The sequence below is a fragment of the Microcaecilia unicolor genome, chromosome 9, assembly GCF_901765095.1.
Source record: "Microcaecilia unicolor chromosome 9, aMicUni1.1, whole genome shotgun sequence".
NCBI classification, from domain to species: Eukaryota; Metazoa; Chordata; class Amphibia; order Gymnophiona; family Siphonopidae; genus Microcaecilia; species Microcaecilia unicolor.
In genome coordinates, this window is record NC_044039.1 from 170,497,530 (window position 1) to 170,523,652 (window position 26,123).

A 26,123-nucleotide genomic window follows, 5' to 3' on the forward strand; every position below is an offset into this window, starting at 1 on the left:
GATAGTAGGAATTCCCAACCACTGCCTGAATTTGAGGTTTAAATGTCAACGAGGTATCCAGCAGGACATCTAAATGTTTCATCGTATCAGATATTGTAATAGGAACACCAGACAAGAGAATGATTGAGGGAAACTCTGTGGCAGTCTCAGAAGAGACAAAAATCTCCATTTTCCCATATTTATCCGCAAACGGTTAACAGTCATCCATCGCAGAATTCCTTCAAATATCTATTGTATCTGTGATATTGCAGTCACTACTGATGATTGTACTGGAACAAAAAAACTGAATGTTGTCTGCATATATTTGATAAGACACTACATAGTTTTTGTGCAACGAGCATAAAGGTTTCAAATACAAATTAAACAATACAGCGAAAAGCGCTGAGCCTTGAGGGACCCCAGTTCTTTGCAAATGAGTTTTTGATGCTATATCCATCATTCTCCGAGGACAAGCAGGCTGCTTGTTCTCACTGATGGGTGACGTCCACGGCAGCCCCTCCAATCGGAAACTTCACTAGCAAAGTCGTTTGCTAGTCCTCGCGCGCCCGCGCGCACCGCGCATGCGCGGCCGTCTTCCCGCCTGAAACCGGCTCGAGCCGGCCAGTCTTCTTTTGTCCGCACTCGGTACGGTCGTTTGTTTCGCCGTGTCGAGCCCCGGAAAGTCGACCTCGCGCGTCCAAAGTTTTTTTGAGCGTGTTTTTTCTTCGGAAAAGCTTTGTTCTAGTGCGGGAAGTGCTCCGGAAACCCTCCCCGGGTTTCGTGTCAATTCTCCCCGTACTTCCAGCTTTTTGCCCCGATAAGTTTTCTTTCGTCGTCGGGGTAGGCCTCTTTCGGCCTCGGTCGAGATTTTTCTCCCTCTAAATTTTGGTGCTTCAATTTTCGCCATTTCGGCTTTTGATTTCGCCGGCGTGATTTTTCCGCCCATGACATCGAAGCCTTCCAGCGGCTTCAAGAAGTGCACCCAGTGCGCCCGGGTTATCTCGCTCACTGATCGACACTCGTCGTGTCTTCAGTGTCTGGGGGCTGAGCACCGCCCTCAGAACTGCAGTCTGTGTTCCCTGCTTCAAAGGCGGACTCAGGTAGCGAGACTAGCCCAGTGGAACGTGTTGTTCTCGGGCTCTTCGTCGGCATCGGCACCGGGATCTTCGAGTGCATCGACGTCGTCAGCGTCCAGACCATCTTCCTCGGCCGCCCTTGCATCGAGTGCATCGAGGCATCGGGCCTCTGCATCGGCGCCGAGACATCGGATAGCTGCATCGACGTCGGTGGTACCGGGACCTCGTCTCCTGATGTCGTCGGACGGTGGTGCATCGAGTGGAGTGCAGGTGAGGGCTGTCCATTCCCCTGCTGGTGGCGGTGAGCTCTCGGGTGGGTCTCCTCCTACCCTGAGGGCTCCTGCGGTACAGCCCCCCCGAGATCGACCCTCTTCGGTCTCGGCCCCGAGGAAGCGACGGATGGATTCTACGTCCTCCTCGTCGGTGCCGGGGAGCTCTGGTGACATGCTTCGGAAGAAATCGAAGAAGCATCGACACCGGTCTTCTCCCCGTGTCGGCACCGAGAGCTCTGGGTCGCCGAGGGATTCGGCACCCAGCAGGCATCGGCACCGAGAGGACCGCTCACCCTCTGTTCAAGAGGTGTCGATGCGCTCCACTCTGGACAGCCCGGAACAGCCTCCTCGCCCGGAACAGGTTCTGACGTCGACGCCTGCATCGACCTCTCAGCCTTTTTCTGCAGCCACTCTGAACGAGAGCCTCCGGGCCGTTCTCCCAGAGATTCTGGGAGAGCTGTTGCGCCCTACCCCTCCGGTACCGGCGGTGCTTGCGCCTCCGGTACCGTCGAGCGTGGCGCCGGCTGGCCCATCGCCCAGGTTGAGGTCCCCGACGTCGGTACCGCGTGCGGTGCCGACCGCGGCCACCTCCCAGGAGGGCTCCCCGACTACGTCGGCGGAGGGAGCTTCGCCGATGCGGGCGAGGGAGTCTTCCTCTTGACGCCCCCGTCGTGGACGTGGTTCCACTGAGTCGAGCAGGGCGAGGTTGCAGACACAGGTTCGGGAACTTGTGTCTGACACCGAGGGTGAGGCCTCGTGGGAGGAAGAGGAAGACCCCAGATATTTCTCTGACGAGGAGTCTGAGGGTCTTCCGTCTGATCCCACTCCCTCTCCTGAAAGGCAGCTTTCTCCTCCTGAGAGCCTGTCTTTCGCTTCCTTTGTCCGGGAGATGTCTACGGCCATCCCCTTCCCGGTGGTTGTGGAGGACGAGCCCAGGGCTGAAATGTTTGAGCTCCTGGACTATCCTTCTCCACCTAAGGAAGCGTCCACTGTTCCCTTGCACCATGTCCTAAAAAAGACATTGCTTGCGAACTGGACAAAACCCTTAACTAATCCCCACATTCCCAAGAAGATCGAGTCCCAGTACTGGATCCATGGGGACCCAGAGCTGATGCGCACTCAGTTGCCTCATGACTCTGGAGTTGTGGATTTGGCCCTAAAGAAGGCTAAGAGTTCTAGGGAACATGCTTCGGCGCCCCCGGGCAAGGACGCTAGAACCTTAGACTCCTTTGGGAGGAAGGCCTACCATTCCTCTATGCTCGTGTCCAAGATCCAGTCTTACCAGCTCTACACGAGCATACACATGCGGAACAATGTGCGGCAGTTGGCGGGCTTGGTTGATGCTCTTCCCCCCGAGCAAGCCAAGCCTTTTCAGGAGGTGGTCAGGCAGCTGAAGGCGTGCAGAAAATTCCTGGCCAGAGGAGTTTATGACACTTTTGATGTTGCGTCCAGGGCCGCTGCTCAAGGTGTGGTGATGCGCAGGCTCTCATGGCTGCGTGCCGCCGACCTGGAGAATAGACTCCAGCAGCGGATTGCGGACTCGCCTTGCCGTGCGGACAATATTTTTGGCGAAAAAGTTGAACAGGTGGTAGAGTCTCTCCACCAGCGGGACACCGCATTCGACAAATTCGCCCGCCGGCAGCCTTCAGCCTCTACCTCTACAGGTAGACGATTTTTCGGGGGAAGGAAGACTGTTCCCTACTCTTCTGGCAAGCGTAGGTACAATCCTCCTTCCCGACAGCCTGCGGCCCAGGCTAAGCCCCAGCGCGCTCGCTCTCGTCAGCAGCGTGCGACTCAGCAAGGCCCCGCGGCTCCCCAGCAAAAGCAAGGGGCGAGCTTTTGACTGGCTCCAGCAGAGCATAGCCGACATCCAAGTGTCCGTGCCGGGCGACCTGCCAGTCGGAGGGAGGTTGAAAGCTTTTCACCAAAGGTGGCCTCTCATAACCTCCGATCAGTGGGTTCTGCAAATAGTCCGGCAGGGATACACCCTCAATTTGACATCAAAACCTCCAAATTGTCCACCGGGAGCTCAGTCTTACAGCTTCCAACACAAGAAGGTACTTGCAGAGGAACTCTCCGCCCTTCTCAGCGCCAATGCGGTCGAGCCCGTGCCATCCGGGCAAGAAGGGCTGGGATTCTATTCCAGGTACTTCCTTGTGGAAAAGAAAACAGGGGGGATGCGTCCCATCCTAGACCTAAGGGCCCTGAACAAATATCTCGAAAAAGAAAAGTTCAGGATGCTTTCCCTGGGCACCCTTCTCCCCATGATTCAGCAAAACGATTGGCTATGCTCTCTGGACTTGAAGGATGCCTACACACACATCCCGATACTGCCAGCTCACAGACAGTATCTGCGATTTCAGGTGGGCACACGCCACTTCCAGTACTGTGTGCTACCCTTTGGGCTCGCCTCTGCGCCCAGGGTGTTCACAAAGTGCCTAGCTGTGGTAGCAGCGGCACTCCGCAGGCTGGGGGTGCACGTGTTCCCATATCTCGACGATTGGCTGGTAAAGAACACATCAGAGGCAGGAGCCCTGCAGTCCATGCAGATGACTATTCGCCTACTGGAGCTACTGGGGTTTGTGATAAATTATCCAAAGTCCCACCTTCTCCCAGCGCAGAGACTCGAATTCATAGGAGCTCTGCTGGATTCTCGGACGGCTCGCGCCTATCTCCCAGAGACGAGAGCCAACAACTTGTTGTCCCTCGTCTCGCGGGTGCGAGCGTCCCAGCAGATCACAGCTCGGCAGATGTTGAGTTTGCTGGGCCACATGGCCTCCACAGTTCATGTGACTCCCATGGCCCGCCTTCACATGAGATCTGCTCAATGGACCCTGGCCTCTCAGTGGTATCAGGCCGCCGGAGGTCTAGAGGACGTGATCCACCTGTCCACGAGTTTTCTCGACTCCCTGTATTGGTGGACGATTTGCTCCAATTTGACTCTGGGACGTCCCTTCCAAATTCCTCAGCCACAAAAAGTGCTGACCACGGATGCGTCCCTCCTGGGATGGGGAGCTCATGTCGATGGGCTCCACACCCAAGGAAGCTGGTCCCTCCAGGAACGCGATCTGCAGATCAATCTTCTGGAGTTACGAGCGATCTGGAACGCTCTGAAGGCTTTCAGAGATCGGCTGTCCCACCAAATTATCCAAATTCAGACAGACAACCAGGTTGCCATGTACTATGTCAACAAGCAGGGGGGCACCGGATCTCGCCCCCTGTGTCAGGAAGCCGTCAGCATGTGGCTCTGGGCTCGCCGTCAAGGCATGGTGCTCCAAGCCACATATCTGGCAGGCGTAAACAACAGTCTGGCCGACAGGTTGAGCAGGATTATGCAACCTCACGAGTGGTCGCTCAACTCCCGAGTGGTGCGCCAGGTCTTCCAAGCGTGGGGCACCCCCTTGGTAGATCTCTTCGCATCTCGAGTGAACCACAAAGTCCCTCAGTTCTGTTCCAGGCTTCAGGCCCACGGCAGACTGGCATCGGATGCCTTCCTCCTGGATTGGGGGGAGGGCCTGCTGTATGCTTATCCTCCCATCCCTCTGGTGGGGAAGACTTTGTTGAAACTCAAGCAAGACCGAGGAACCATGATTCTGATTGCTCCCTTTTGGCCGCGTCAGATCTGGTTCCCTCTTCTTCTGGAGTTGTCCTCCGAAGAACCGTGGAGATTGGAGTGTTTTCCGACCCTCATCACACAGGACGAAGGGGCTCTTCTGCATCCCAACCTCCAGTCGCTGGCTCTTACGGCCTGGATGTTGAGGGCGTAGACTTTGCCTCTTTGGGTCTGTCAGAGGGTGTCTCCCGCATCTTGCTTGCTTCCAGGAAAGATTCCACTAAGAGGAGTTACTTCTTCCATTGGAGGAGGTTTGCCGTCTGGTGTGACAGCAAGGCCTTAGATCCTCGCTCTTGTCCTACACAGACCCTGCTTGATTACCTTCTGCACTTGTCTGAGTCTGGTCTCAAGACCAACTCCGTAAGGGTTCACCTTAGTGCGATTAGTGCATACCATTACCGTGTGGAAGGTAAGCCGATCTCAGGACAGCCTTTAGTTCGCTTCATGAGAGGTTTGCTTTTGTCAAAGCCCCCTGTCAAGCCTCCTACAGTGTCATGGGATCTCAATGTCGTTCTCACCCAGCTGATGAAACCTCCTTTTGAGCCACTGAATTCCTGCCATCTGAAGTACTTGACCTGGAAGGTCATTTTCTTGGTGGCAGTTACTTCGGCTCGTAGAGTCAGTGAGCTTCAGGCCCTGGTAGCCCAGGCCCCTTACACCAAATTTCATCACAACAGAGTAGTCCTCCGCACTCACCCTAAGTTTCTGCCAAAGGTCGTGTCGGAGTTCCATCTGAACCAGTCAATTGTCTTGCCAACATTCTTTCCCCGTCCTCATTCCTGCCCTGCTGAGCATCAGCTGCACACATTGGACTGCAAGAGAGCATTGGCCTTCTATCTGGAGCGGACACAGCCCCACAGACAGTCCGCCCAATTGTTTGTTTCTTTTGATCCCAATAGGAGGGGAGTGGCTGTAGGAAAACGCACCATATCCAATTGGCTAGCAGATTGCATTTCCTTCACTTACGCCCAGGCGGGGCTGGCTCTTGAGGGTCATGTCACGGCTCATAATGTTCGAGCCATGGCTGCGTCGGTAGCCCACTTGAAGTCAGCCTCCATTGAAGAAATTTGCAAAGCTGCGACGTGGTCATCTGTCCACACATTCACATCTCATTACTGCCTGCAGCAGGATACCCGACGCGACAGTCGGTTCGGGCAGTCAGTTCTTCAGAACCTGTTTGGGCTTTAGGATCCAACTCCACCCCCCGAGGGCCCTGTTTGTTCTGTTCCAGGCTACACTCTCAGTTAGTTGGTAAATTTTTTAGGTCAATCTCAGTTATGTCCTCGCCGTTGCGAGGCCCAATTGACCATGGTTGTTGTTTTGAGTGAGCCTGGGGGCTAGGGATACCCCATCAGTGAGAACAAGCAGCCTGCTTGTCCTCGGAGAAAGCGAATGCTACATACCTGTAGAAGGTATTCTCCGAGGACAGCAGGCTGATTGTTCTCACAAACCCGCCCGCCTCCCCTTTGGAGTTGTGTCTTCCCTTGAAGTGTTTTGTCTTGCTACATACTGGACTGGCCGGCTCGAGCCGGTTTCGGGCGGGAAGACGGCCGCGCATGCGCGGTGCGCGCGGGCGCGCGAGGACTAGCAAAGGACTTTGCTAGTGAAGTTTCCGATTGGAGGGGCTGCCGTGGACGTCACCCATCAGTGAGAACAATCAGCCTGCTGTCCTCGGAGAATACCTTCTACAGGTATGTAGCATTCGCTTTATTCTGCACCTCCAGGGGTAGGGTTACCATATGGCTCCAGAAAAAGGATGACAGATTGAGCCAGTCTGGATTTTACTTCCATTGCTTTCAATGTAAGCAAAACCTGGACTGGATTAATGTGTCCTCCTCTTTCTGGAGCCATATGGTAACCCTATCCAGGGGGGTCATACAAATTTATTTGGCCACAATCAAGGTTTAAAGGTTTATTAGGGATTTACTTTCCCACCCATCAAAAATTTTCTGAGCTGCTTACATACTAATAAATACAGAAAAAGGGGAGGAATCAAAATAGAAATGGGAGAAGGATGAACCACAATATTGATAGGAAAAAAGAAGGGGGGAGTGGTCTATGGATTGAGAAGCACTGCTCTGTTAACCTTTTTTTTAGCTTCCAGAGCTGTTCAGTGGTGTCTAAGAGCGTTTTCAGTCTGCTGTAGGCTGTCATGGAAGCACTATTGTAGAAGTACATATTAATCAACAAAATACTGTCATGTTCAAACAAGTCAAATATTTTTCTTCTCCATGTGGGATTAGCCTTTTTCTACCTAACATCTGGTATCTAAACCTTTTTTTTCAAGGCACAAATTGGGAGAAATTTTTTGTAAGTCAGCCCTTCCTCAGTATCACTTATGGTAATGCCCTTTTACGGTAAATAGAGTTTTCTCTGAGGAAAGAGGCGTTGCCAATGGTGTGCTACAAGGATCAGTCATTGGGCCTGGTCCTTTTCAGTATTTTCATAAGCAATATTGCAGAAGGGCTGTTGGGAAGGATTTGCCTTTTTACAGATGATACCAAAATCTGCACCAGGGTAGATACCCTGGAAGGTGTGGAAAACTTAAGGATTTAAGGAGGCTAGAAGCAGAGTTTGGCTGTTAAGATTTAATTTGAAAAAAAAAATGCAGACTTAAGTATTTGGACTATAAAATCACCAAAGGAGCAGTACGGTATAGGGGGTGAAGTTCTTGTGTGCACAAAAGAACAGGATCTGGAGATTTGGTGACAGTAAAAGCCAGGAGAATGCCTGGGTAAATGAAGAGGTAATATTGCCTCTGTGCAAATCTCTAGTGGGATCTCATTTATGGTTTGCAGTTCTGGAAACTACACCTTCAAAAGGAGTAAATGAAATGGAGCCAGTCTGGAACATGGCTGCTGAAATAGTTAGTCTTCATCATAAAGAATAAGGGGACAAACTTAAAGATCTAATCACGTATATCCTAGCAGACAGGTAATATAGAGGAGATAGAAATCTAAACTCCAAGGTGGGCATCTTCCAAGGAGGCTCTGAAACAAAGCATTATATGAGGTGGGTGAAAGAGGGGTAGATGGGAATAATTTATGGAAATACTTCTTTATAAGATAGCACAAGACAAACACATAGTATCTCTGAGGGAAATGGATGGATTTCAGAATCTAGCAAGTATGGATGGCAGATAATCTGCCATCATTTTCTGTTTTTATGAGCACTTGTGTTCTACTGTTCTCTCTATACAGGCTCAGCAGTCGCTGGATCTTATTCAGTCAGAAATAGTGCAAGCTGCGGGAGACTCCAGTGTTATTGAGAACAGTAGCGTTTCCTCCGAGATGGTGATGGTGAGTGTCTTTTTAGGCTCTCTGTGTGAATCTTAGAAATGTGGTATGCTATTAAAGGAACTAAACCCATGTAAAAGCGAAAATGTATGGGTTCCTTTTACTAAGGTGCACTGAAAAAAGACCTGCGCTGGTGTAGATGTGTGTATTGGATGCTCGCAGGTCCATTTTTCAGCGCATTTGCAAAAAACCCAATTTTTTTTTTTTGTTGAAAATGGACATGTGGCAAAATGAAAATCAGCACACGTCCATTTTGGGCCTGAGACCTTACCGCCACCCATTGACTTAGCGGTAAGGTCTCATGCGTTATCCAGGTGGTAATAGCACGCGTACACTTACGATTACCACCCAGTTAGCACCACGCGGTAGAAAATAGAAATTATTTTTAGCCTTGCATATTGTACGCACGTAGAAATTAGAATTACCGCCAGGGGCACATGGTAACCGGGCCATAGTTCTAATTTGACGCACGTTGTACATGTGTAGGTGTCTACATGTCTTAGTAAAAGGGCCCCTATGTTTTTAACCATAATCAGATGGGCACTATACTTTCCCTGACAAATTCACTTTATGTATTTCTGTACCTGAATTTGTGAAGAAAAATGTGCCTTCTATCACTAGTGGGTCTATTTACTAAGCCGCTTTAACTGTACTGTGCAAATTAATGTACCCTAACATTTAACTGCCTTACCAGTTACCATATGGTAATTTTCACATTAAACAGCTAACATGGAAGGGGCGTGAAATGAGATGGGAGCCATGTGTTATCTGTTAACATGGCAGATCACATCACTTCAAGAAGTGTAGATAACTGCATTATGCATATCTGCCCTGCAGTTAACTCATAGTAGTAACTTTTTCCTCTGTTAGCTACATGGCAAAATGCTAGTAATACTCTCAATGTTTAGTGAGACGGTTTTGCACTTAACCATGTATTTATTTTAGCAATTACCATATGGTAACTGAAACTTGCAGGTTGATAAATAAGGCTCAAGTAAATTTGTAGTTGACTTCATGTTTGAGTCAAGCAGGTAAAGCAGAATTGCTTCTGTAACGGGTTCCCAATAGACAAAGGAATGCAGCCATACACAAAAGTGATATCACCTGATGACTGTAGCTCCTCTGGATAATGGTTAGAGATTCAGCATTATTCATATATCTTTTCCTTCTGCGTTCACCAGCACTTGGCATACTGGTAATGGCATCCTCAGCACTAGTCCATGACATAACTATAGTTCCTCCTTATATTATATAAGCAGGGTTTGGAGAGGGGGAGGGATGTGTGACGTTAAAATCCTGCTGTCTATAGAGAACTTTGCTTTCTCTGGTGACAGCAGGAGATAATGGACTTGTTTTCAAAGCACTTATGCCCAGATGATCAGAAGCAAATGCGGGGCGCTAGAGGCCATTAGCGCCGGACTAGCACCCTCGTTTGCCTGTGCCCCAGGATCAGAGCTGACGAGTGCGTGAAACAATATGCTTGCCAACTCTGATCCTGGGGTGCAGGCAAACGAGATTCTCCCGCATTTCTCCCTTATGATCAGTGAGCAGCGTGCCAAACAAGGGTGCTGCTTCTGCTACAAACCCTAGAGTTTGGAGGAATGGGGGAGACCAAGAGGTTTGACAGATCTGGGATTTTTTTCTGAACCTGTCAAACCTAAGCCCACCTCCCGCCCCAAAACACTAAAAAGACCTGGTGGTCCAGTGGGAACCCTTGCCCCACCCCCAACATTAACAAGACCCTGGTGGTCTAGTGGAATTTCTAACCCTCCACATCCGCACATCCCCTCCTCCCCCCTCCCCCGGCCTACCTCAAAGATGGAGGGAGGTACTAGCACTTCTTCCCTCCTCTGCGGGTGTCTCCTCAAAATAGAGACGCCCTTTTGGTGCATCCTGCTAGTCCCTCCCTTTAACTTTGAGGATGGCCGCGGGGGTTGTGTGTGTGCAGAAGCAGAGGGCTAGCAGTCCCACTGGACCACTGGGGTCTTCTTAGTGTTGGAAGTGGGAGCTAGCAGTCCCACTGGACCACGTGGAGGGGCATAATCGAAAGGGACACCCAAGTTTTGCTGAGGACATCCTCGCAAAATGTCCCGATGGAGGGGCAGGGAACCTGTATTATCAAAACAAGATGGACGTCCATCTTTCGTTTTGATAATACGGTTGGAGACGCCCAGATCTTGAAATTTAGGTCATCCTTAGAGATGGTCGTCCCTAGACTTGGTCGTTTCTGATTTTCGGCGATAACGGAAACCAAGGACGCCCATCTCAGAAACGACCAAATGCAAGCCCTTTGGTCTTGGGAAGAGCCAGCATTCGTAGTGCACTGGTCACCCTGACATGCCAGGATACCAACTGGGCAACCTAGGGGGCACTGCAGTGGACTTCATAAATTGTTCCCAGGTACATAGCTCCCATAACTTGTGTGCTGAGCTCCCCAACCTCCCCCACCCCAAACCTACTACCCACAACTGTACAGCACTACCATAGCCCTTAGGGATGAAGGGGGGCACCTAGATATGGGTACAGTGGGTTTGTGGTGGGTTTTGGAGGGCTCACATTTACCACCACAAGTGTAACGGGGGGGGGGGGGGGGGGAGAATGGGCCTGGGTCAGCCTGCCTGAAGTGCACTGCACCCACTAAAACTGCTCCAGGGACTTGCATACTGCTGTGATGGACCTGAGTATGACATTTGAGGCTGGCATAGAGGCTGGCACGACATATTTTTAAAGATATTTTTTGAGGGTGGGAGGGGGTTAGTGACCACTGGGGGGGGGGGGAGTAAGGGGAGGTCATCCCTGATTCTCTCTGCTGGGGTCATCTGGTCAGTTCAGGCACCTTTTTGTGCCTTGGTCGTAAGAAAAACAGGACCAGGTAAAGTCATCCACGTGCTTGTTATGGGTTGTGGACGTCCAACGTGTTAGGCACACCCAAGTCCCGCCTTTGCTATGCCTCTGACCCCCCCCCCCCCCCCCCCCCGTGACTTTGGTTGTCCCCGAGACGGAAAGCAGTTGAGGACGCCCAAAATTGGCTTTCGATTATACCAATTTGGGCGACCCTGTGAGAAGGACACCCATCTTCTGATTTGTGTCGAAAGATGGGCGTTCTTCTCTTTCGAAAATGAGCCTGCAGGTCTTTTTATTGTGTGGGGGTGGGTGTTTGGGGGGGGGGGGGGCTTAGGTTTGATAGGTCCGTTAGAGAATCCCAGACCTGCCAAATCTCTTCTGATGTTTGACGGGTCCAGGATTTCTTTTTTTTTTTTTTGACATCTTGGACCTGTCAAACAACTTCTGTAGGAGAACGCCCAGACACAATCCTTTCACTATGATCAGAGCTACTAGCGTGCCTAAATTTGCATGCTGTTAGCTCTTATCATAGGGATGTTAATGCTGCGTATTGTTCTGGCGCTAATTTTAGAGCGCTGTTTGGAACGGCGCGGGGCTTCTGATCATCTGCACCTTACACTTACAAATTTCCATAGGTTCCTATGAGGCTCATTTTCATAGCACATAGACTTACACATGGGTTACTATGGGGCTCATTTTCGAAAGACAAAAATGTCCAAAAAGTGTCATAAAGCATCATTTGGATGAATTTTCAAAATGTCCAGATCGGTATTTTTGAAACCTATTTTGCAGACGTTTGTTCAGTTTGTCTGCAGTACATCCAAATCACAACGGGGTGTGTTGGGGGCATTTTGAAGGGATTAGGGCATGCCTAACATTTGGACATTTTACAGCCATAATGGAACAAGACCAAAACATCTAGGGTGAAAACTTTAATGTTTTGGTTTAGACCTTGTTTTCTAATGAATAAGACAAAAAAAGGTGCCCTAAATGACTAGATAACCACTGGAGGGATTCGGGGATAACCCCCCTTACTCCCCCAGTGGTCACTGACCCCACCCAACCCCAAAAAATTTGAATAAAAATAGTACCAGCCTCTATTACAGCCTCAGATATTATAGCCAGGTCTATTAGAGCAGTGTAGTGGTGGGTGCTTGCACTGTAGACAGGTGGACCCAGGCCCATATCTCCCTCTACCTGTTACACTTGTGGTGGAAACTGTGAGCCCTCCAAAACTCACTAAAAACCCACTGTTCCCACATATAGGTGTCTCCTTTACCCATTATGGCTACTGTAGTGGTGTACAGTTGGGGGTAGTGGGTTTTGGAGGGCTCTGCAGACAAGATAGGGGAACCAATAGTGAGATGTGTACCTGGGAGCATTTATATGAACTCCACAGCAGTGCCCCCTAGGGTGCCCCACTGCTGTCCTGGGATTTCTGGGGGACTCGTCTGCTAAAAATGCTGGCCCCTCCTACATCCAATGGTTTGATTTTGTGCATTTTTAACTTGTGTATTTTGTTTTTCGAAAATGGCCTAAAAAGATAAATTCACAAAGCACAAAACTGTGTTCAAAATAATATTATTGGAAAAAAAGACTTTTTTGTTATTTTGAAAATGGTTCCATTTGCTATTTGGATTTGTGACGTTTAGTGCACAACGTCCAAAGTCTGACGAATGTCATATCAAAAATCCCCCTCCATGTAACTTTGTAAGTCTATGTGCTTTGAAAAATGAGCAGCTTTGTAACTTTGTAAGTCTTAAATTGTTTGAAAAATATACCTCAATGCATCCCACATATGTAGGTGATTCGGCCTGTAACCCGTGGTCAATAATTGGGGAGTGTGGAACATAAATTTAATTCGTTTTTGAAGAACTGCTTTTCCAAATACGCTATCAAATCTTGATGGTATATCCAGGTAGTAGTATTTAGTGAAGGTGTGGGTGCCTTGCATATGTCCTGTATAGAAATTTTATGCTGATTTGCCATAAATATTTCTTTTCCTCTGAGTTTATTGCTGATGTAACTGGAAGTAGAATGTTGGCAGCTTTCTTTTGGCTGTTTCAAACAGTCACAGCAGATGCCCTTAAACATGAATCCTTTTCTGCCTGTGAGAGGTCAGGTACATTTCAACAATGGGAGTAGATCACCATGGATTCCTGGGTCCTCAGCATAGTAAAGTCTGGCTACCACTTATGATTCCTTATGTTGTTGGCCACCATTGTCTCAGCTATAGTAATGTGGAAAAGTTGTAACCCCTACTGATTTCCTCTATTATTGTATATATGTCACACTGAATGATTTCTGATCTTTAAACAAAATATAATATTAGACAAAAGGGACCCAAGTATGCACATAAGTGTTCACATAATAATAATAATTATTATTATTATTATAATTGAATATCAAATCAGAGCTGTAACTATAAGGTAATTGCTATCACAATGGGTACCAGAGATCATAGTAATAGGAGAACAAGGAATAAAAATAGAAATCTAGATAATTTAATACAGGTAAAAATGGATTATATTTTAGAGGAAAACTATGCAGTTATAGAAAACATTTATTTTAATGCTCATTCCACACTCCTCTACATTTGTAATAAAAATGATTTAATAGGTGATCTGATTAGAGATACATAGCCAGGACTGATTCTAATCACAGAAATGGCTTCCTGAGATAAATTCCCTTCTAATCTTAACAATCTGCCCATTGGGTTATAAAATTATTCATGGAGGAATGGAGGGGGGCGTTTCAAGATGGCGGATTACTAGAAGGACGCTCTGTCATGTCGCTGAGATTTTCTCTGGTGGATACGATTTTTCTTACTGAGAAAGTTTTTCTTTAAACGTTCAAATATGCCTCACACCAAGAGGAAAGGGGTACTTAAGGGTTTACCGACGATAAACCCTAATAATGCCCTTACCCAGACGACATTGGACAGATTCGCCACTAGCACTCCTCGTCAAACCGGCTCGAGTTTGATTTCCGCGGGGGGAGAAAATGGTGGAGTTTCTCCCTCACAGGAAATAGTAACAACTTTGTCCTCGCCGGATGTTAACCCGCCGCCATGCCCTGCAGGCCTCAGAAGTGGGCTAGAATCCCTTGAAACGTCCGAAAGTGGCGCAACGGGATCTCCTATCGTCGGAGCTCAGTCTGAAACCCTCGGAGATACCAGCAAAGTCGAGCCTGTGGCTCCCATGGCAGCAACATTAGACTCTATCCGGGAGGCTTTACAATCTTTGACTACCTCAGTTGCTCAAATGGTGAGTAAATTGGACTTTCTGACAAGTGCATTTGAAACTTTCAAAAAAGAATCGGCTGAAAACAATAATGCTGTACAACAAGATCTTTCCACTCTAAAGCAGAAGACAGAAGCCCTTGTTAAGGATAAATTAATGACTCATCGTAAGATTGAGCAGTTTGAAAACTACAATAGACGTTTAAATCTGCGTTTGTTGAATTTTCCCAGATCCATAGAAATGGACGCTATGACATTATTTAAGAAATATTTGGCTGAAATTCTTCAGTACTCTCCAGAATCTTTTCCTCCAGTTAATAAAATTTATTATTTGCCTGCTACAAAAAATTCTGGGAGTTTGAAGGAAACACAGGCAATACAGAATTTAACTGCTCTCTTAGAACGCTCTGAAATTGAAATACTTGAAAGAAGAACATTACTTGTATCATTGGTCTTTGAACAGGACTTAAATTCAATAATGAAACTTTACTTTAAAAATTTAACAAAAGTCTTTTTGGGTGAGAAAATATGGATATATCCTGATGTGGTAAAAACCACACAGGATAGGAGAAAAGCTTTTCTTTTATTTAGAGAGGATATTCGAAATTTGGGAGCTCGATTTACCTTGTCTTACCCGTGCAAATGCATGATAACTTACTTGGATAAAAAATATGTATTTTTCGAACCAGAGCAGCTGAAAGTTTTTGTGGAAATGAAGAAAATAACCAGATAGACTCTGATGTTAAGAGAACTAGGTTTAACGAATGTATAATAAGGAGTAAATCAGGCCTTTCATTTGTTTATTATAAGTTACCTTAGATTAAATCCACCAGTTTTTTTTCTTTACGCCCCCACAACTTTTAAATGGTGGTCTAAGAAAGAGTATTGATTTCTTCTTTTTCCTTTTAATTTAAAGGAGTTGATATTGTATATTTTTGGAATTATATGGTCTGTTTTTCTTTCGCAAGAGTTTAACTTGTATTATATTGAAATTATAAATAAAAAAAAAAAAAAAAAAAAAAATTATTCATGGAGTTCGGACAGGAAACAAAGGAGGAGGTTTGGCATTAATATATAAGGATTTGTATTATTTTAAATTTATAGATAGTAAAGCAGAGAAGATGTTAGAATATATATATGGTTTCCAACTTTTAAATATTGGCAGTAAGAATACTGTAGGTCTCCTTTTAATTTATAAGCCACCTGGAAATTGGAATTCAGTTCAAAATAAGGTGACAGAAATAATATGTAATTTAATTTGATAGGCTGATATTGTTGGGAGATCTAAACCTTCATTTGAAAAATGGTTTGGACCAATCAGTTTATAAATTAAAGGAGTTTTTACAATCGGTGGATTATGGTCCAGTTAGCATAACTCATAACAAGGGTCATATGCGTGATTTGATTGCGTATACTAAAAATAATGGTACAGAATCCTTGATTGGTAATATATATTGGGAACCTGTATCTGGACAGACCACTATCTTGATACTTTTTATATGAGAATTGTAGAAAATTTGAATAGTATAGAGAGTAATAAGGATTTAGAAAAACAAATTATATATCGTTGATAACCAGAAAAGGAAACTTTTTGGAAGGAAGTGAAAGATAATTTTGAATTTGTTAATGGAAATATACATGATATGCTAGGAGCCTGGGAAAGAACTACTAAAGGGGTATTAGACAAGCTAATTCCTTTATATAACAAAAGGAAAATTAAAAAGTTGGAAAATTTATGGTTTACAGAAGCATTATGGACATTGAAAAGGACCTGTAGGAAATATGAACAAAAATGGAGGAAAACTAGAGAAAAGGATACTGGAGAAATAGTATACGAGATTATAAGAAAGTAATATAGAAAGCTAAACTTCAGTTTCAGACTCAGAAAACTCATCTAACATTATTTAATATATATACAACTTTAATAAATACTGATAGAATTAAATGTGTGTCTGATCTCTTGCAGCCTTCTGCTGAACAATTAGCACATTTTTTGAACAAAGTAAATGTTATCCGACATTTATTTGTTTCAAATAGTAATATTAATAAACCAGAACTTATTCATCGTCAAATTAACACAGAGGAGAGAATTCCACTAGATAGAATGTGGAACAAATTTAGTGAACTATCTTTTCATACAGTTGAAAAACTTACTAAGAAAATAGTTGCCTGCCTGGTGAGACACATGGAGGCTCATTTTCATATCACATAGACTTACAAAGTTACTTACGTTACTATGGTGCACATTTTCAAAGCACTTAGACTTACAAAACTACATAGTAACCTATGGAACTTTGTAAGTCTGTGTGCTTTGAAAATGAACCTCCATCTGTGTGCTTTGAAAATGAACCTCCACGTAACTTTGTAAGTCTGTGTGCTTTGAAAATGAGCACCATAGTGGACTAGCTAATGGGAACACAGCATTTCACTCCTACTTGGTTGGAAGCTCAGTTAATAACACCAGCACATTTGTTGTGCACAGAAACCTCATACTGTTTTATCTTCAAAACACCATCTTCAAGCAGACTTGGAATTGGTTGTATAAAAAAACTTCGCCTAAGTCAACAATGCTGCATCCTTTGTTGGGAAATAAGGAGCTTGATTCTGACACTTCAAAACTTTATTTAAAGCAGTGGTATGATAAATGTTTTTGATTTGTAAGAGACTTGGTTACAGAGGAGGAGCGCATGCAAGCATTTGAGGCCGTCTGTACTAAGGGTTATATGCATGAAAACAACTGGTATTTGTACCCACAAGTGTCTCATTATGTTAATTCATTGGATGCCCAAACCTTAAGTGAGGATGCAGCTGACTTGTTATCAGAAACTTTCATTTTAGCAGGAGAAACCAAGGCCAGCCTATCTTTTTATCAAGGCGGTTTGAGCAGCTTAGATCCACCATGGGATTATGAGCAGGTGGCATCTGCATAGAATGTAGAACTTACAGTTACAGAGCAGGCAACTGCAGAGGGTATTTGTAACTTGATGAAGACTATTAAAAAATTGACTTCCAGAATAACAATTTAAGTTTTTGTTGCAGATGTTTGGTTCATCTCTTCGGGCCTGTTGGGCCCAGATCTTGGATACAGAAAGCTGCCCTAAATATCAGGTCACTCCTGAAGCTCTGATACATTTTTGGGTCTTGTCAGTAGATCCAGATTTTTTTTTGGAGGATGATACTGGCTTATCTTGTGTCTGTTCTGGGTAGACAGTTACCCTTGTGAGCGAACATACAATTGTTTTCTAAATTTATATCTTTGGACACAAGAAAAGGCACTAATGCTTTTCTGCACAAGGACTTCCTTTTGTCGAGGAAATGCATTTCAAGGTGCAGGAGACAGCCACATCCACCCTTGGTGATGAAATGAAGTATATCAGTTGCTAAGATGGGAGTGGCTGGATGCGAAGAAGGGATCATGGAGGACTTTTCAGCACATTTAGGATCCTGTTTACTAAGCTGTGCTGTAGGCATGTTAGTGTTTTTAATGCATGCTGAAAATTAGCGTGTGCTAACGCTAGAGACACCCATATATTCCTATGGGTGTGTCTAGTGTTAGCACACACTAAAAATGCTGGTTCACCTTAGTAAACAGGGCCCTTAGGTTAGTTTATTTAGCATTTGCTGTACTGCCTTCGCTAACTTAGCAGATCAAAACAGTTTACGTAAAAAAATTGAAATGGACAGAAAGGAACTATAATATTCATATAGGAAAGATGCAAGCCATCCACACAAGAGTCAGAGAGGGGGAAGGGACCTGAGTGGGGTGGGGGAAGGGAAAGGAGAGAAACAAAGGGGGGAGGGTTGTTTTCTGTTTCTTACCTGTGCTAGTGAACGGGTCACCATTAATGAATAATACAGTGCAATCCTGTTTGCTTTTATACTGCTGGAGTTGGGGGAGGGAGTACGAGAATTATAGTAACAGTAACCGAATGGTTGTACCACCATTTATTCTAGCTGATTTGTTGCTGTTAATGCTTTCTGTTGTCTTTGTTCATTGATAAACAATATAAAATTAAAAATGAGGTAAACTGATGTAATACTATTCCAGAGATTCCAAGTGATTTTAATCTGAAGGGAAATAAAGCACTGTGTCAAAAGCTGCTCAGAATGTACAGGATGTGAACTGGTTTGCCTATTTTATTTTCTTGGTGAATTCGATTGCATTATTGTTTCTCACAGTCAGTCTGTGGTATATTGTGGTGGTGATACACTTTATACCTTAGGAAGTATGTAGTTCCTATAAAAAAAAAAAAGCCTAAAGAAAATCCTTCAACTTAATTGCCTGGTTTAACAGATTACTCATCAAATTAACTTTTCAGCAGCAATTGCAAAAAAAAAAAAAATGAAAGCCCAGGTGTGGTATTACAGTGCTAAGGTTCATTTCAGCTATTTGAGGATTCTGCAATAGAATTTTCTTTTGCACTGTAAAATAGTGTGTGGCTTTTTTTGTGTTAGTTTTTATAATGTGCATTTCCTACAGGAATCAGAGAGAAAAGAGAAGGGGTCAGCAAATTTGAATCAGACTGTGACTCAGTTACAACAGTTGCTTCAGGCAGTGAACCAGCAACTTACAAAGGGACATGAACACTATCAAATAGTAGGTAAGAAAGCAATCATCTGTTAGGAATAAATAGTTTGGTGGTGGGATTATATCAGAATTAGCCATTTTCCAGTTTCTGACATTCATGTGCTTATTTGGGACCTGTAATGTTACAAGATATATTTTGTTGGATCTGCAGTATGGAATGATTTGTATTATTCCTTCTTTCTGGTTTTCTTATCTATTCCTTCCTCTGAATACTTATGTGCATTTAATAATCACTGGGGAAACTTTCATAATATGGAAAAGTTTATAGGTTCAGGTCCTGTTACAGTACATTGAGGTAGGTAAACCTCAAATTGATAAATACAGGGTTATGAAACTTGTCTTTCTGGATGGAACCTTCTGCGTACTGGATTTGCAATAATTATTTGAGCAGTGGAGTAAGGTAACATTTTTTTAAAATAGTCTATTATCCTGTTAACCTGTGATTTTTATTTATGTATTTATTTTTTGTTTCTTTATAATGTCACAGTTGTCATAATCCTTTGATCTAGGGGAGATTGAGGGAAATCGGGAAGTTCCAAACATTTAGGGGAAAAGCATCTGATAAACCAATTTACTCTAGTTAAGCTTCTAAATATAGGGCTCTAATCTTTGAACTGTAGTGTCAAATTCTGGTCCTTGAAAGCTTATGAACTGGCTTGCAGGGAACCAGCTATGCAAATTAGCCATCAGCCAGTATGCATGCTAAATCCATATGTTTAAATATCACAAAATGTTTGTTTGTACTCCTGAGTTTTAAATAGGCATTCTTAGATCTCTAACAGCACCACATACAGAATTTGATCTCTCAGGTAACAATGAATTTCTCTGGTGTCTGTGTTTACTTGGGAGCCTGGTCAGAAGTATTAAATGAAAGATGAAACATAGCTGTCATCTCCTGTTTACCTAAAGTTAATGGTATTTTTATCAGACTCTATTGTGATCATGTTTATGGTCAGAGGAATGTGTGTGAAATCAGTCTTACAGGAATCTTACAAAATATGAACAAAATCAGATGCAGTTAGCCAAGATTTTAGCTGTTGTAATGTATGGTTAAAAATGCAATCAGTATTGTAGTAGGTAAGTGATATCGTCTTCACTTGTCTTGCATATATGGTATCATTTTAAAATTTTGTATTTTGATGTCCTTAAATTCTAGTCTGAGATCTAAGTAATGCCCTTGTCATTGCCTCTTCCACTTCTCTGGTGTTAGTCTGGTAGGTAACTGCTCCTCTTTTGGGTTAAACCACATTAATTACTGTTAAAGTAGAGCCAGAACGTTTGTGCACTTTATAATGCATGAAAAAAATCACCCTATTAATTTTTGTTTTTTGTTTCTTTTTAATTGTGTTGCAGGATAAAGTCACCAAGGATTATTGAGGGTAGCAGAAGGCACTGTATTATATTTTGCCAAATTGAAGCCTTATTTATGTTTTCACCCTTTCTACTTTGTCAGACACTGAGCAGAGCTTTGTCTTTTTTCTAATCCTTATTAGACTACTGATCTTAAAAAGATTTTTAAAAATGAAATAAAAAAGGACACAACTTTACAGATGGCTTGGGAGTTTGGTTTTCTAAGAAAATCTGTTTGGTTAATTAAGATCTTTGTTCCTGAAATACAACAAAAATGTAACCTAATCTTATTTTGCTCAATAAAATTTATTCAGAGGAATGAAATGTGGCAAAGAGAATAATGTAAGAAATGTAATCTTTAATACTGATGTTGTACACTGTTTTACTTAAATATATTTTGGGAGTAGCTGCCTCTGATTTCATCTTCAAGTAAACACTCCTTTTCTGTTGCTAATTTAATCATTTTTTTGTAATGGTGTCAGCAAATAAAGGGATGCTTATTATTCACTATTTGTCTTTGTAGCTAATTTCTAGTTCCAGGAATTGTGTTTCTTAAATAGGTTTCAGGTTATCTGTTTGAAACCATCCAAGAGAGCAAGTCTGTAAAGAACAATATAGATTTTAATTCAAATAAACCACTTTACAACTTTTAGTATTATTAAATTATAAACAGTTGTATGTATGACTTGGCATAAATATTTATTTATTTGTTACATTTGTATCCCACATTTTCCCACCTATTTGCAGGCTCAATGTGGCTTACATTGAACAAATACAAAGTGCGGTTATGACAGAGTAATGATCAGTATGATAGACGCATTAGGGGTCGTGAGGAGGGAGAGTTGGATTATGTCCAGTACGATCTTATATATTGTTGTGTTTCGGGGTTAAGGCATTTAGGTTGGATCGTTAGGGTATGCCTTTTCGAATAGGTTATTCTTTAGGAGTCTCCGTAAGTTTAGGTGGTCGTATGTTGTTTTCACGGCGATTGGTAGTGTGTTTCATAGTTGTGTACTTATGTAAGAGAAGCTGGATGCATAGGTTGATTTGTATTTGAGTCCTTTGCAACTAGGGTAGTGGGGATTTAGATATGTTTGTGTTGATCTTGTTGTGTTTCTGGTTGGTAGGTTTTTGAGGTCTGTCATGTGTCCCAGGGCATTGCCGTAGATGATTTTATGAACCAGGGTGCAGATTTTGAATGCAATGCGTTCTTTGATTGGAAGCCAGTGTAGTTGCTCTCGTAGGGGTTTGGCGCTTTTGAATCTTGTTTTTCCGAATATAAGCCTGGCTGCTGTGTTTTGAGCAGTTTGGAGTTTCTATATGATTTGTTCTTTACATCCCGCATAGATTCCATTACAGTAATCTAGATGGCTTAGTTTACAATTTTTTTCATTGAAGTATTTGGCAAGTTTGTCTGCAGTTGGGATGTTTGTGTTGGTTGCGGTGACCAAGGTGGTGTCTAGTCGTTTGTTCACGAGTTGGTATGATTTTTTCGTGTCTTTGTATTCAGGCTCTATTTTGGTTTTGTAGTATAACCTTTTGGCTTGCCTTGTTGCGTATTTGTATTTTGTTTGAGTTTGTTTCCATGCATTGACTATTTGTGTACCTTTTGCTTTTTTCCATGCTCGCTGGTGTTTCCTGGATTGTGTTTTTAGTTTTTTCAGTTGTTCATTGTACCATGGTATCGAGTTACACCTGTATGAGGTTCTTGTTTGTAAGGGTGCAATATCGTCTAGTATGTTTTTACATCTTATATCCCAGTCTGAGAGAGAGTGTGTAGAGTCCGTTTGTGCTGTCCATTCATTATTATACATCTGTTGCCAGAATGTTTTCGAATCTATTTGACCTCTTGTGCTGTCGGTTGTGCGTGCTTGTGTACAGTGTGAACCCTTTTTCCGCCAAAGTAGGGATAGATTTAGTTTGTAGTGGTCTGACCATATAAGTATTGTGTGTTGAGACCTAAATTATGCTACCTTCTGAATCGTAGATGGAGATGTGTTTAGAAACATGACGGCAGATTTGAGCCAAATGGCCCATCCAGTTTGCCCGTCCTCAGTAACCACTAACTTCTCTTTTCCCTACATATTCCTACTTGCCTGTCTCATGCTTTCTTAAACTCCGACACAATCCTTGTCGCCACGACCTGCACCAGGAGTCCATCCATGGGTCCACAACCCTTTCTGTGAAAGAGTATTTTCTTAGATTACTCCTGAGCCTATTTGTTCTTAACTTCATCCTGTGCCCTCTCATTCCAGAGTTTTCCTTCACTTGAAAAAGGCTCACCACCTGTACATTAATGCCAAGGATGTATTTAAATGTATGTATCATGTCTCCTCTCTCCTGCCTTTCTTGCGGAATATGCTTATTGAGATGTATAAGCCTATCCCTGTATGCTTTATGACAGAGACCACAGACCAATTTTGTAGCCGCCCTCTGGACTGACTCCATCCTGTTTAAATCTTTGTAGGTGCAGTCTCCAGATTTGTACACAGGATTCTAAATGGGGCCTCACCAGAGACTTATACAAGGGCACTATCACCTCTTTTTTTTTTCCTGCTGGTCATCACTCTTCCTATGCACCTGAGCATCCTTCTGGCTTTGACCATCATCTTTTCTACCTGTTTGGTGACCTTAAGATCATCAGATACAGTCACCCCCAAGTCCTGCTCTTTGGTTCATAGAAGTACGTTATCCCCATACTGTACCATTCCCTTGGATTTTTGTAACCCAAGTGTATGACCCTGCATTTTTTAGCATTAAATCTTAGTTGCCAAATATTGAACCATTCTTCAAGCTTCACTATATCCTTCCTCATGCTAGCCACACCCTCTGGGGTCTCCACCCTATTACAGAGTTTGGTATCATCCACAAAGAGACAAACCTCCTTCGGCAGTATCACTTGCAAAGATGTTAAGAGCCAGCCCAAGGTCTGATCCCTGCGGTACACCACTGATAACATCCTTTAACTCTGAGCAAACTCCATTTAGCACTACACTGATAACATCTTTTAACTCTTAGCAAACTCCATTTACCACTACCCTCTGTCTCCTTCCATTTAACCAGTTTTTAACCTAGTCAGTCATTTTTGTGTCCATATTGAAGGCACTCAGTTTGTTCATCAGTCGCCTATGCGGAACTGTGTCAAATGCTTTGCTGAAATCGAAGTACACCACATCTAGTGCCCCTGCCCCGTTCACCTAGTCAAAGAAATCAATCGGATTTGGCTGATAAGACCTACCTGTAGGGAATCCATGCTGCCTCAGGTCCTGCAGTCCATTCCATTTGAGAAACGTCACAATCCTCCACTTTAGAAGCATTTTCATTAGTTTACTCACCACTGAGGTCAGACTAAAAGGTCTGTAATTCCCAACCTCCTTGCCTCCGCTCTTGTGCAGAGGGACCACATCCATCCTTCTCCAGTCCTCAGGGACCAATCCAGGCTCTAAAGAAGCATGGAAGAGGTCAGACAGCGGAGCTGCCAGAATACTTCCGAGTTCCTTGAGTATCCTCAGGTGTATCCCATCAGGCCCCATCGCTTTGTCTATTTTTAGTTTAGCCAGCTCCTCACGAACACAGTATTCTGAGGATCAGTCCTGGTCTACCATACATCTATCTCCATTAGCGTTTGTTTTCTGTGGTCCTACCCCAGTATTTCATCCGTGAACATAGAACAGAAATAATTGTTAAGCAGTTCAGCTTTATCCTTATCAGCTTCTACATATTCCTCTCCCTCATCCTTGAGCCTCACAATGCTATTATGGCACTTCATCCTATCACTTACATTCAGTAAAATTGGAGAACAAGACATTTTTTAGATATCTATCTTTTCTTCCATTTACTTCTTTGCTTTCCTGACAGCTTTTCCAGCTATTTTTGCCTGTCTTCCTCTTTCTGCGTTGTCATGCAATATATGAAGGCTAATCTTTTTTTCTCTTACTTTTTCATCCACTGTGTTTGAGAACCAGAATGGCCTTTTTTTCCTCTTACTTTTATGTACTTTTTTTTACATAAAGTTGTGTCGCCTCTAAAATAGCTCTTTTCAGTTTTGCCCACTGGTGGTCTACTTCCTTCAACTATTACCACCCAACTAACTCTTCCTTGAGGTAGTCCTCCATCTTGGCAAAGCTAGTTCTTTTGAAGTCTAGGACTTTCAATTTTGAATAAGCCCTCTCCTGTGTCATAATATTGAACCACACCATTCGGTGATAAAAAAATAACTACAGCTCAAGAACTATAGTTATATTTTTTAATGCTTCCAGGAAAAAGGTGGTATTTATGCAGTGACAGCCTGCCAAAATTAGGGTCCACTGGGGCCCCCCAATCCCCTCTCCCGGGCAAGGCAGCTCCTTGTGACTCTGGGCAAGTCACTTAACCCTCCATTGCCCCATGTAAGCCGCATTGAGCCTGCCATGAGTGGGAAAGTGCGGGGTACAAATGTAAAAAAAAAAAACTAGATGCCAAATGATCGCCAACCATAACATCAGAAACAATCTTCCTGTTTGTAAGCACCATGTCTAGAATAGCTCCATCCCACGTGGGTTCTGTTACCCACTGCTGGAACAATTCTTCCTGTAGAGAAGTGTTTCTCAAGTGTGGTCCTGGAGCCAGGCAGGTTTTCAGGGTATCCACAATGAAAATGCATGAAAGAGATTTGCATATAGTGGAGGCAGTGTATAAAAATCAAGTTAATGCATATTCATTGTGGATATCCTGAAAACCTGTCTGGCAAGGGGTATTCCAGGACCAGACTTGGGAAACACTGCTGTAGAGAATCCAGATCCCCTTACATCTAGATGACCTTACTCAGGGATGCCCCAATCAACGTGTGGCATATTAAAATCACCTATCAGTAGTACATCCCCTTTCCTTGCTATCTTGTGAATGTCTTCAATTAAATCTCTGTCCATTTCTTCTGGCTGTGAAGGAGGCCTGTTTATCATTCCAATTTAAATACATATTTCATTCCCTTGTTCCAGTTTAACCCACAGTGTTTCTTCCTTAACCCATATGTCCTGCAATTCTGTCACTTAATGTTATTTAGTGCCACTCCACCCTTTTTTCCTACGTATTCAGGTCCTTCCTGAATAGATTAAAACCAGATATAACTATATCCCATTTAGGTGTTTGAGATGAGTTTATGAGAGACTTAAGCAGAGTGCATATTTGAGAGATTTTGTTTTTATCATAAATGTATATCTGTCTGTCTCACACGCACAGCACCCAGAAAAGTAGACTAGACTAAATCGATGAGTCTTTACATAACAATATAGGTAGTGTGGGCAAGGTTATCAAATGGCAGAAAAGTCTGTAATAAGCCACTGGTCAGTTACATACTAGCAGGCAAACTAGGTGGTCACCTAGGTCAGTCTTTCCCAAGTCTGTCGTGGAGTACCCCCTTCCCAGTCAGGTTTTCAGGGTATCCACAATGAATAAGCATGAAAGAGATTTGCATACAATGGAGGCAATATTTGCAAATCAATCTCATGCATATTCATTGTGGATACCCTGAAAACCTGGCAGGGGGGTACTCCAGGACAAAGTTGGGAAAAACTGACCTAGGGAGGCAGCAAAGGCATATATTTAGTAGTGCTATAGAAATAAGTAGTAGTGGTAGTAGCAAAGAGCAGCTGCTGTCGAAGCAAAATAATCTGACAAGCAAACTCAATCATCAGTGCATATTTTTACCTGCAGAAAGAATGGATAGTTTTCAAATAGCCCATCTGCCTTTGTAAATTACTTTTGGCAGATGTCCTTTAAGCAAATATTTACAAAACAAAGTTTTTAATATTTAAAAGTATGATGTCCAAATATGTTTTTATAGGATTCTTATAGGAGCAGTGGTGTTTTGTTGATCATGATTTTTG

At 43.7% G+C, this 26,123-nt stretch overlaps 1 protein-coding gene across 7 annotated transcripts in view; it reads left to right on the top strand.

The window, feature by feature from the left end:
• The window catches only part of KTN1 (kinectin 1), a 227,432-nt gene extending 206,666 nt beyond the window's left edge, over positions 1-20,766 (top strand). For 4 of the 7 annotated variants that reach the window (XM_030215125.1, XM_030215128.1, XM_030215129.1 and 1 more), the window contains 3 exons: positions 8,141-8,239; positions 18,802-18,922; positions 20,263-20,766. In XM_030215125.1, coding sequence (XP_030070985.1) covers positions 8,141-8,239; positions 18,802-18,922; positions 20,263-20,267 — 225 coding nt within the window. In that variant the 3' untranslated portion in view covers positions 20,268-20,766. The remainder of the gene's footprint in view (positions 1-8,140; positions 8,240-18,801; positions 18,923-20,262) is intronic. The other 3 variants (XM_030215126.1, XM_030215131.1, XM_030215130.1) reach the window with 1 other exon arrangement.
• Positions 20,767-26,123: the final 5,357 nt, after the last annotated feature.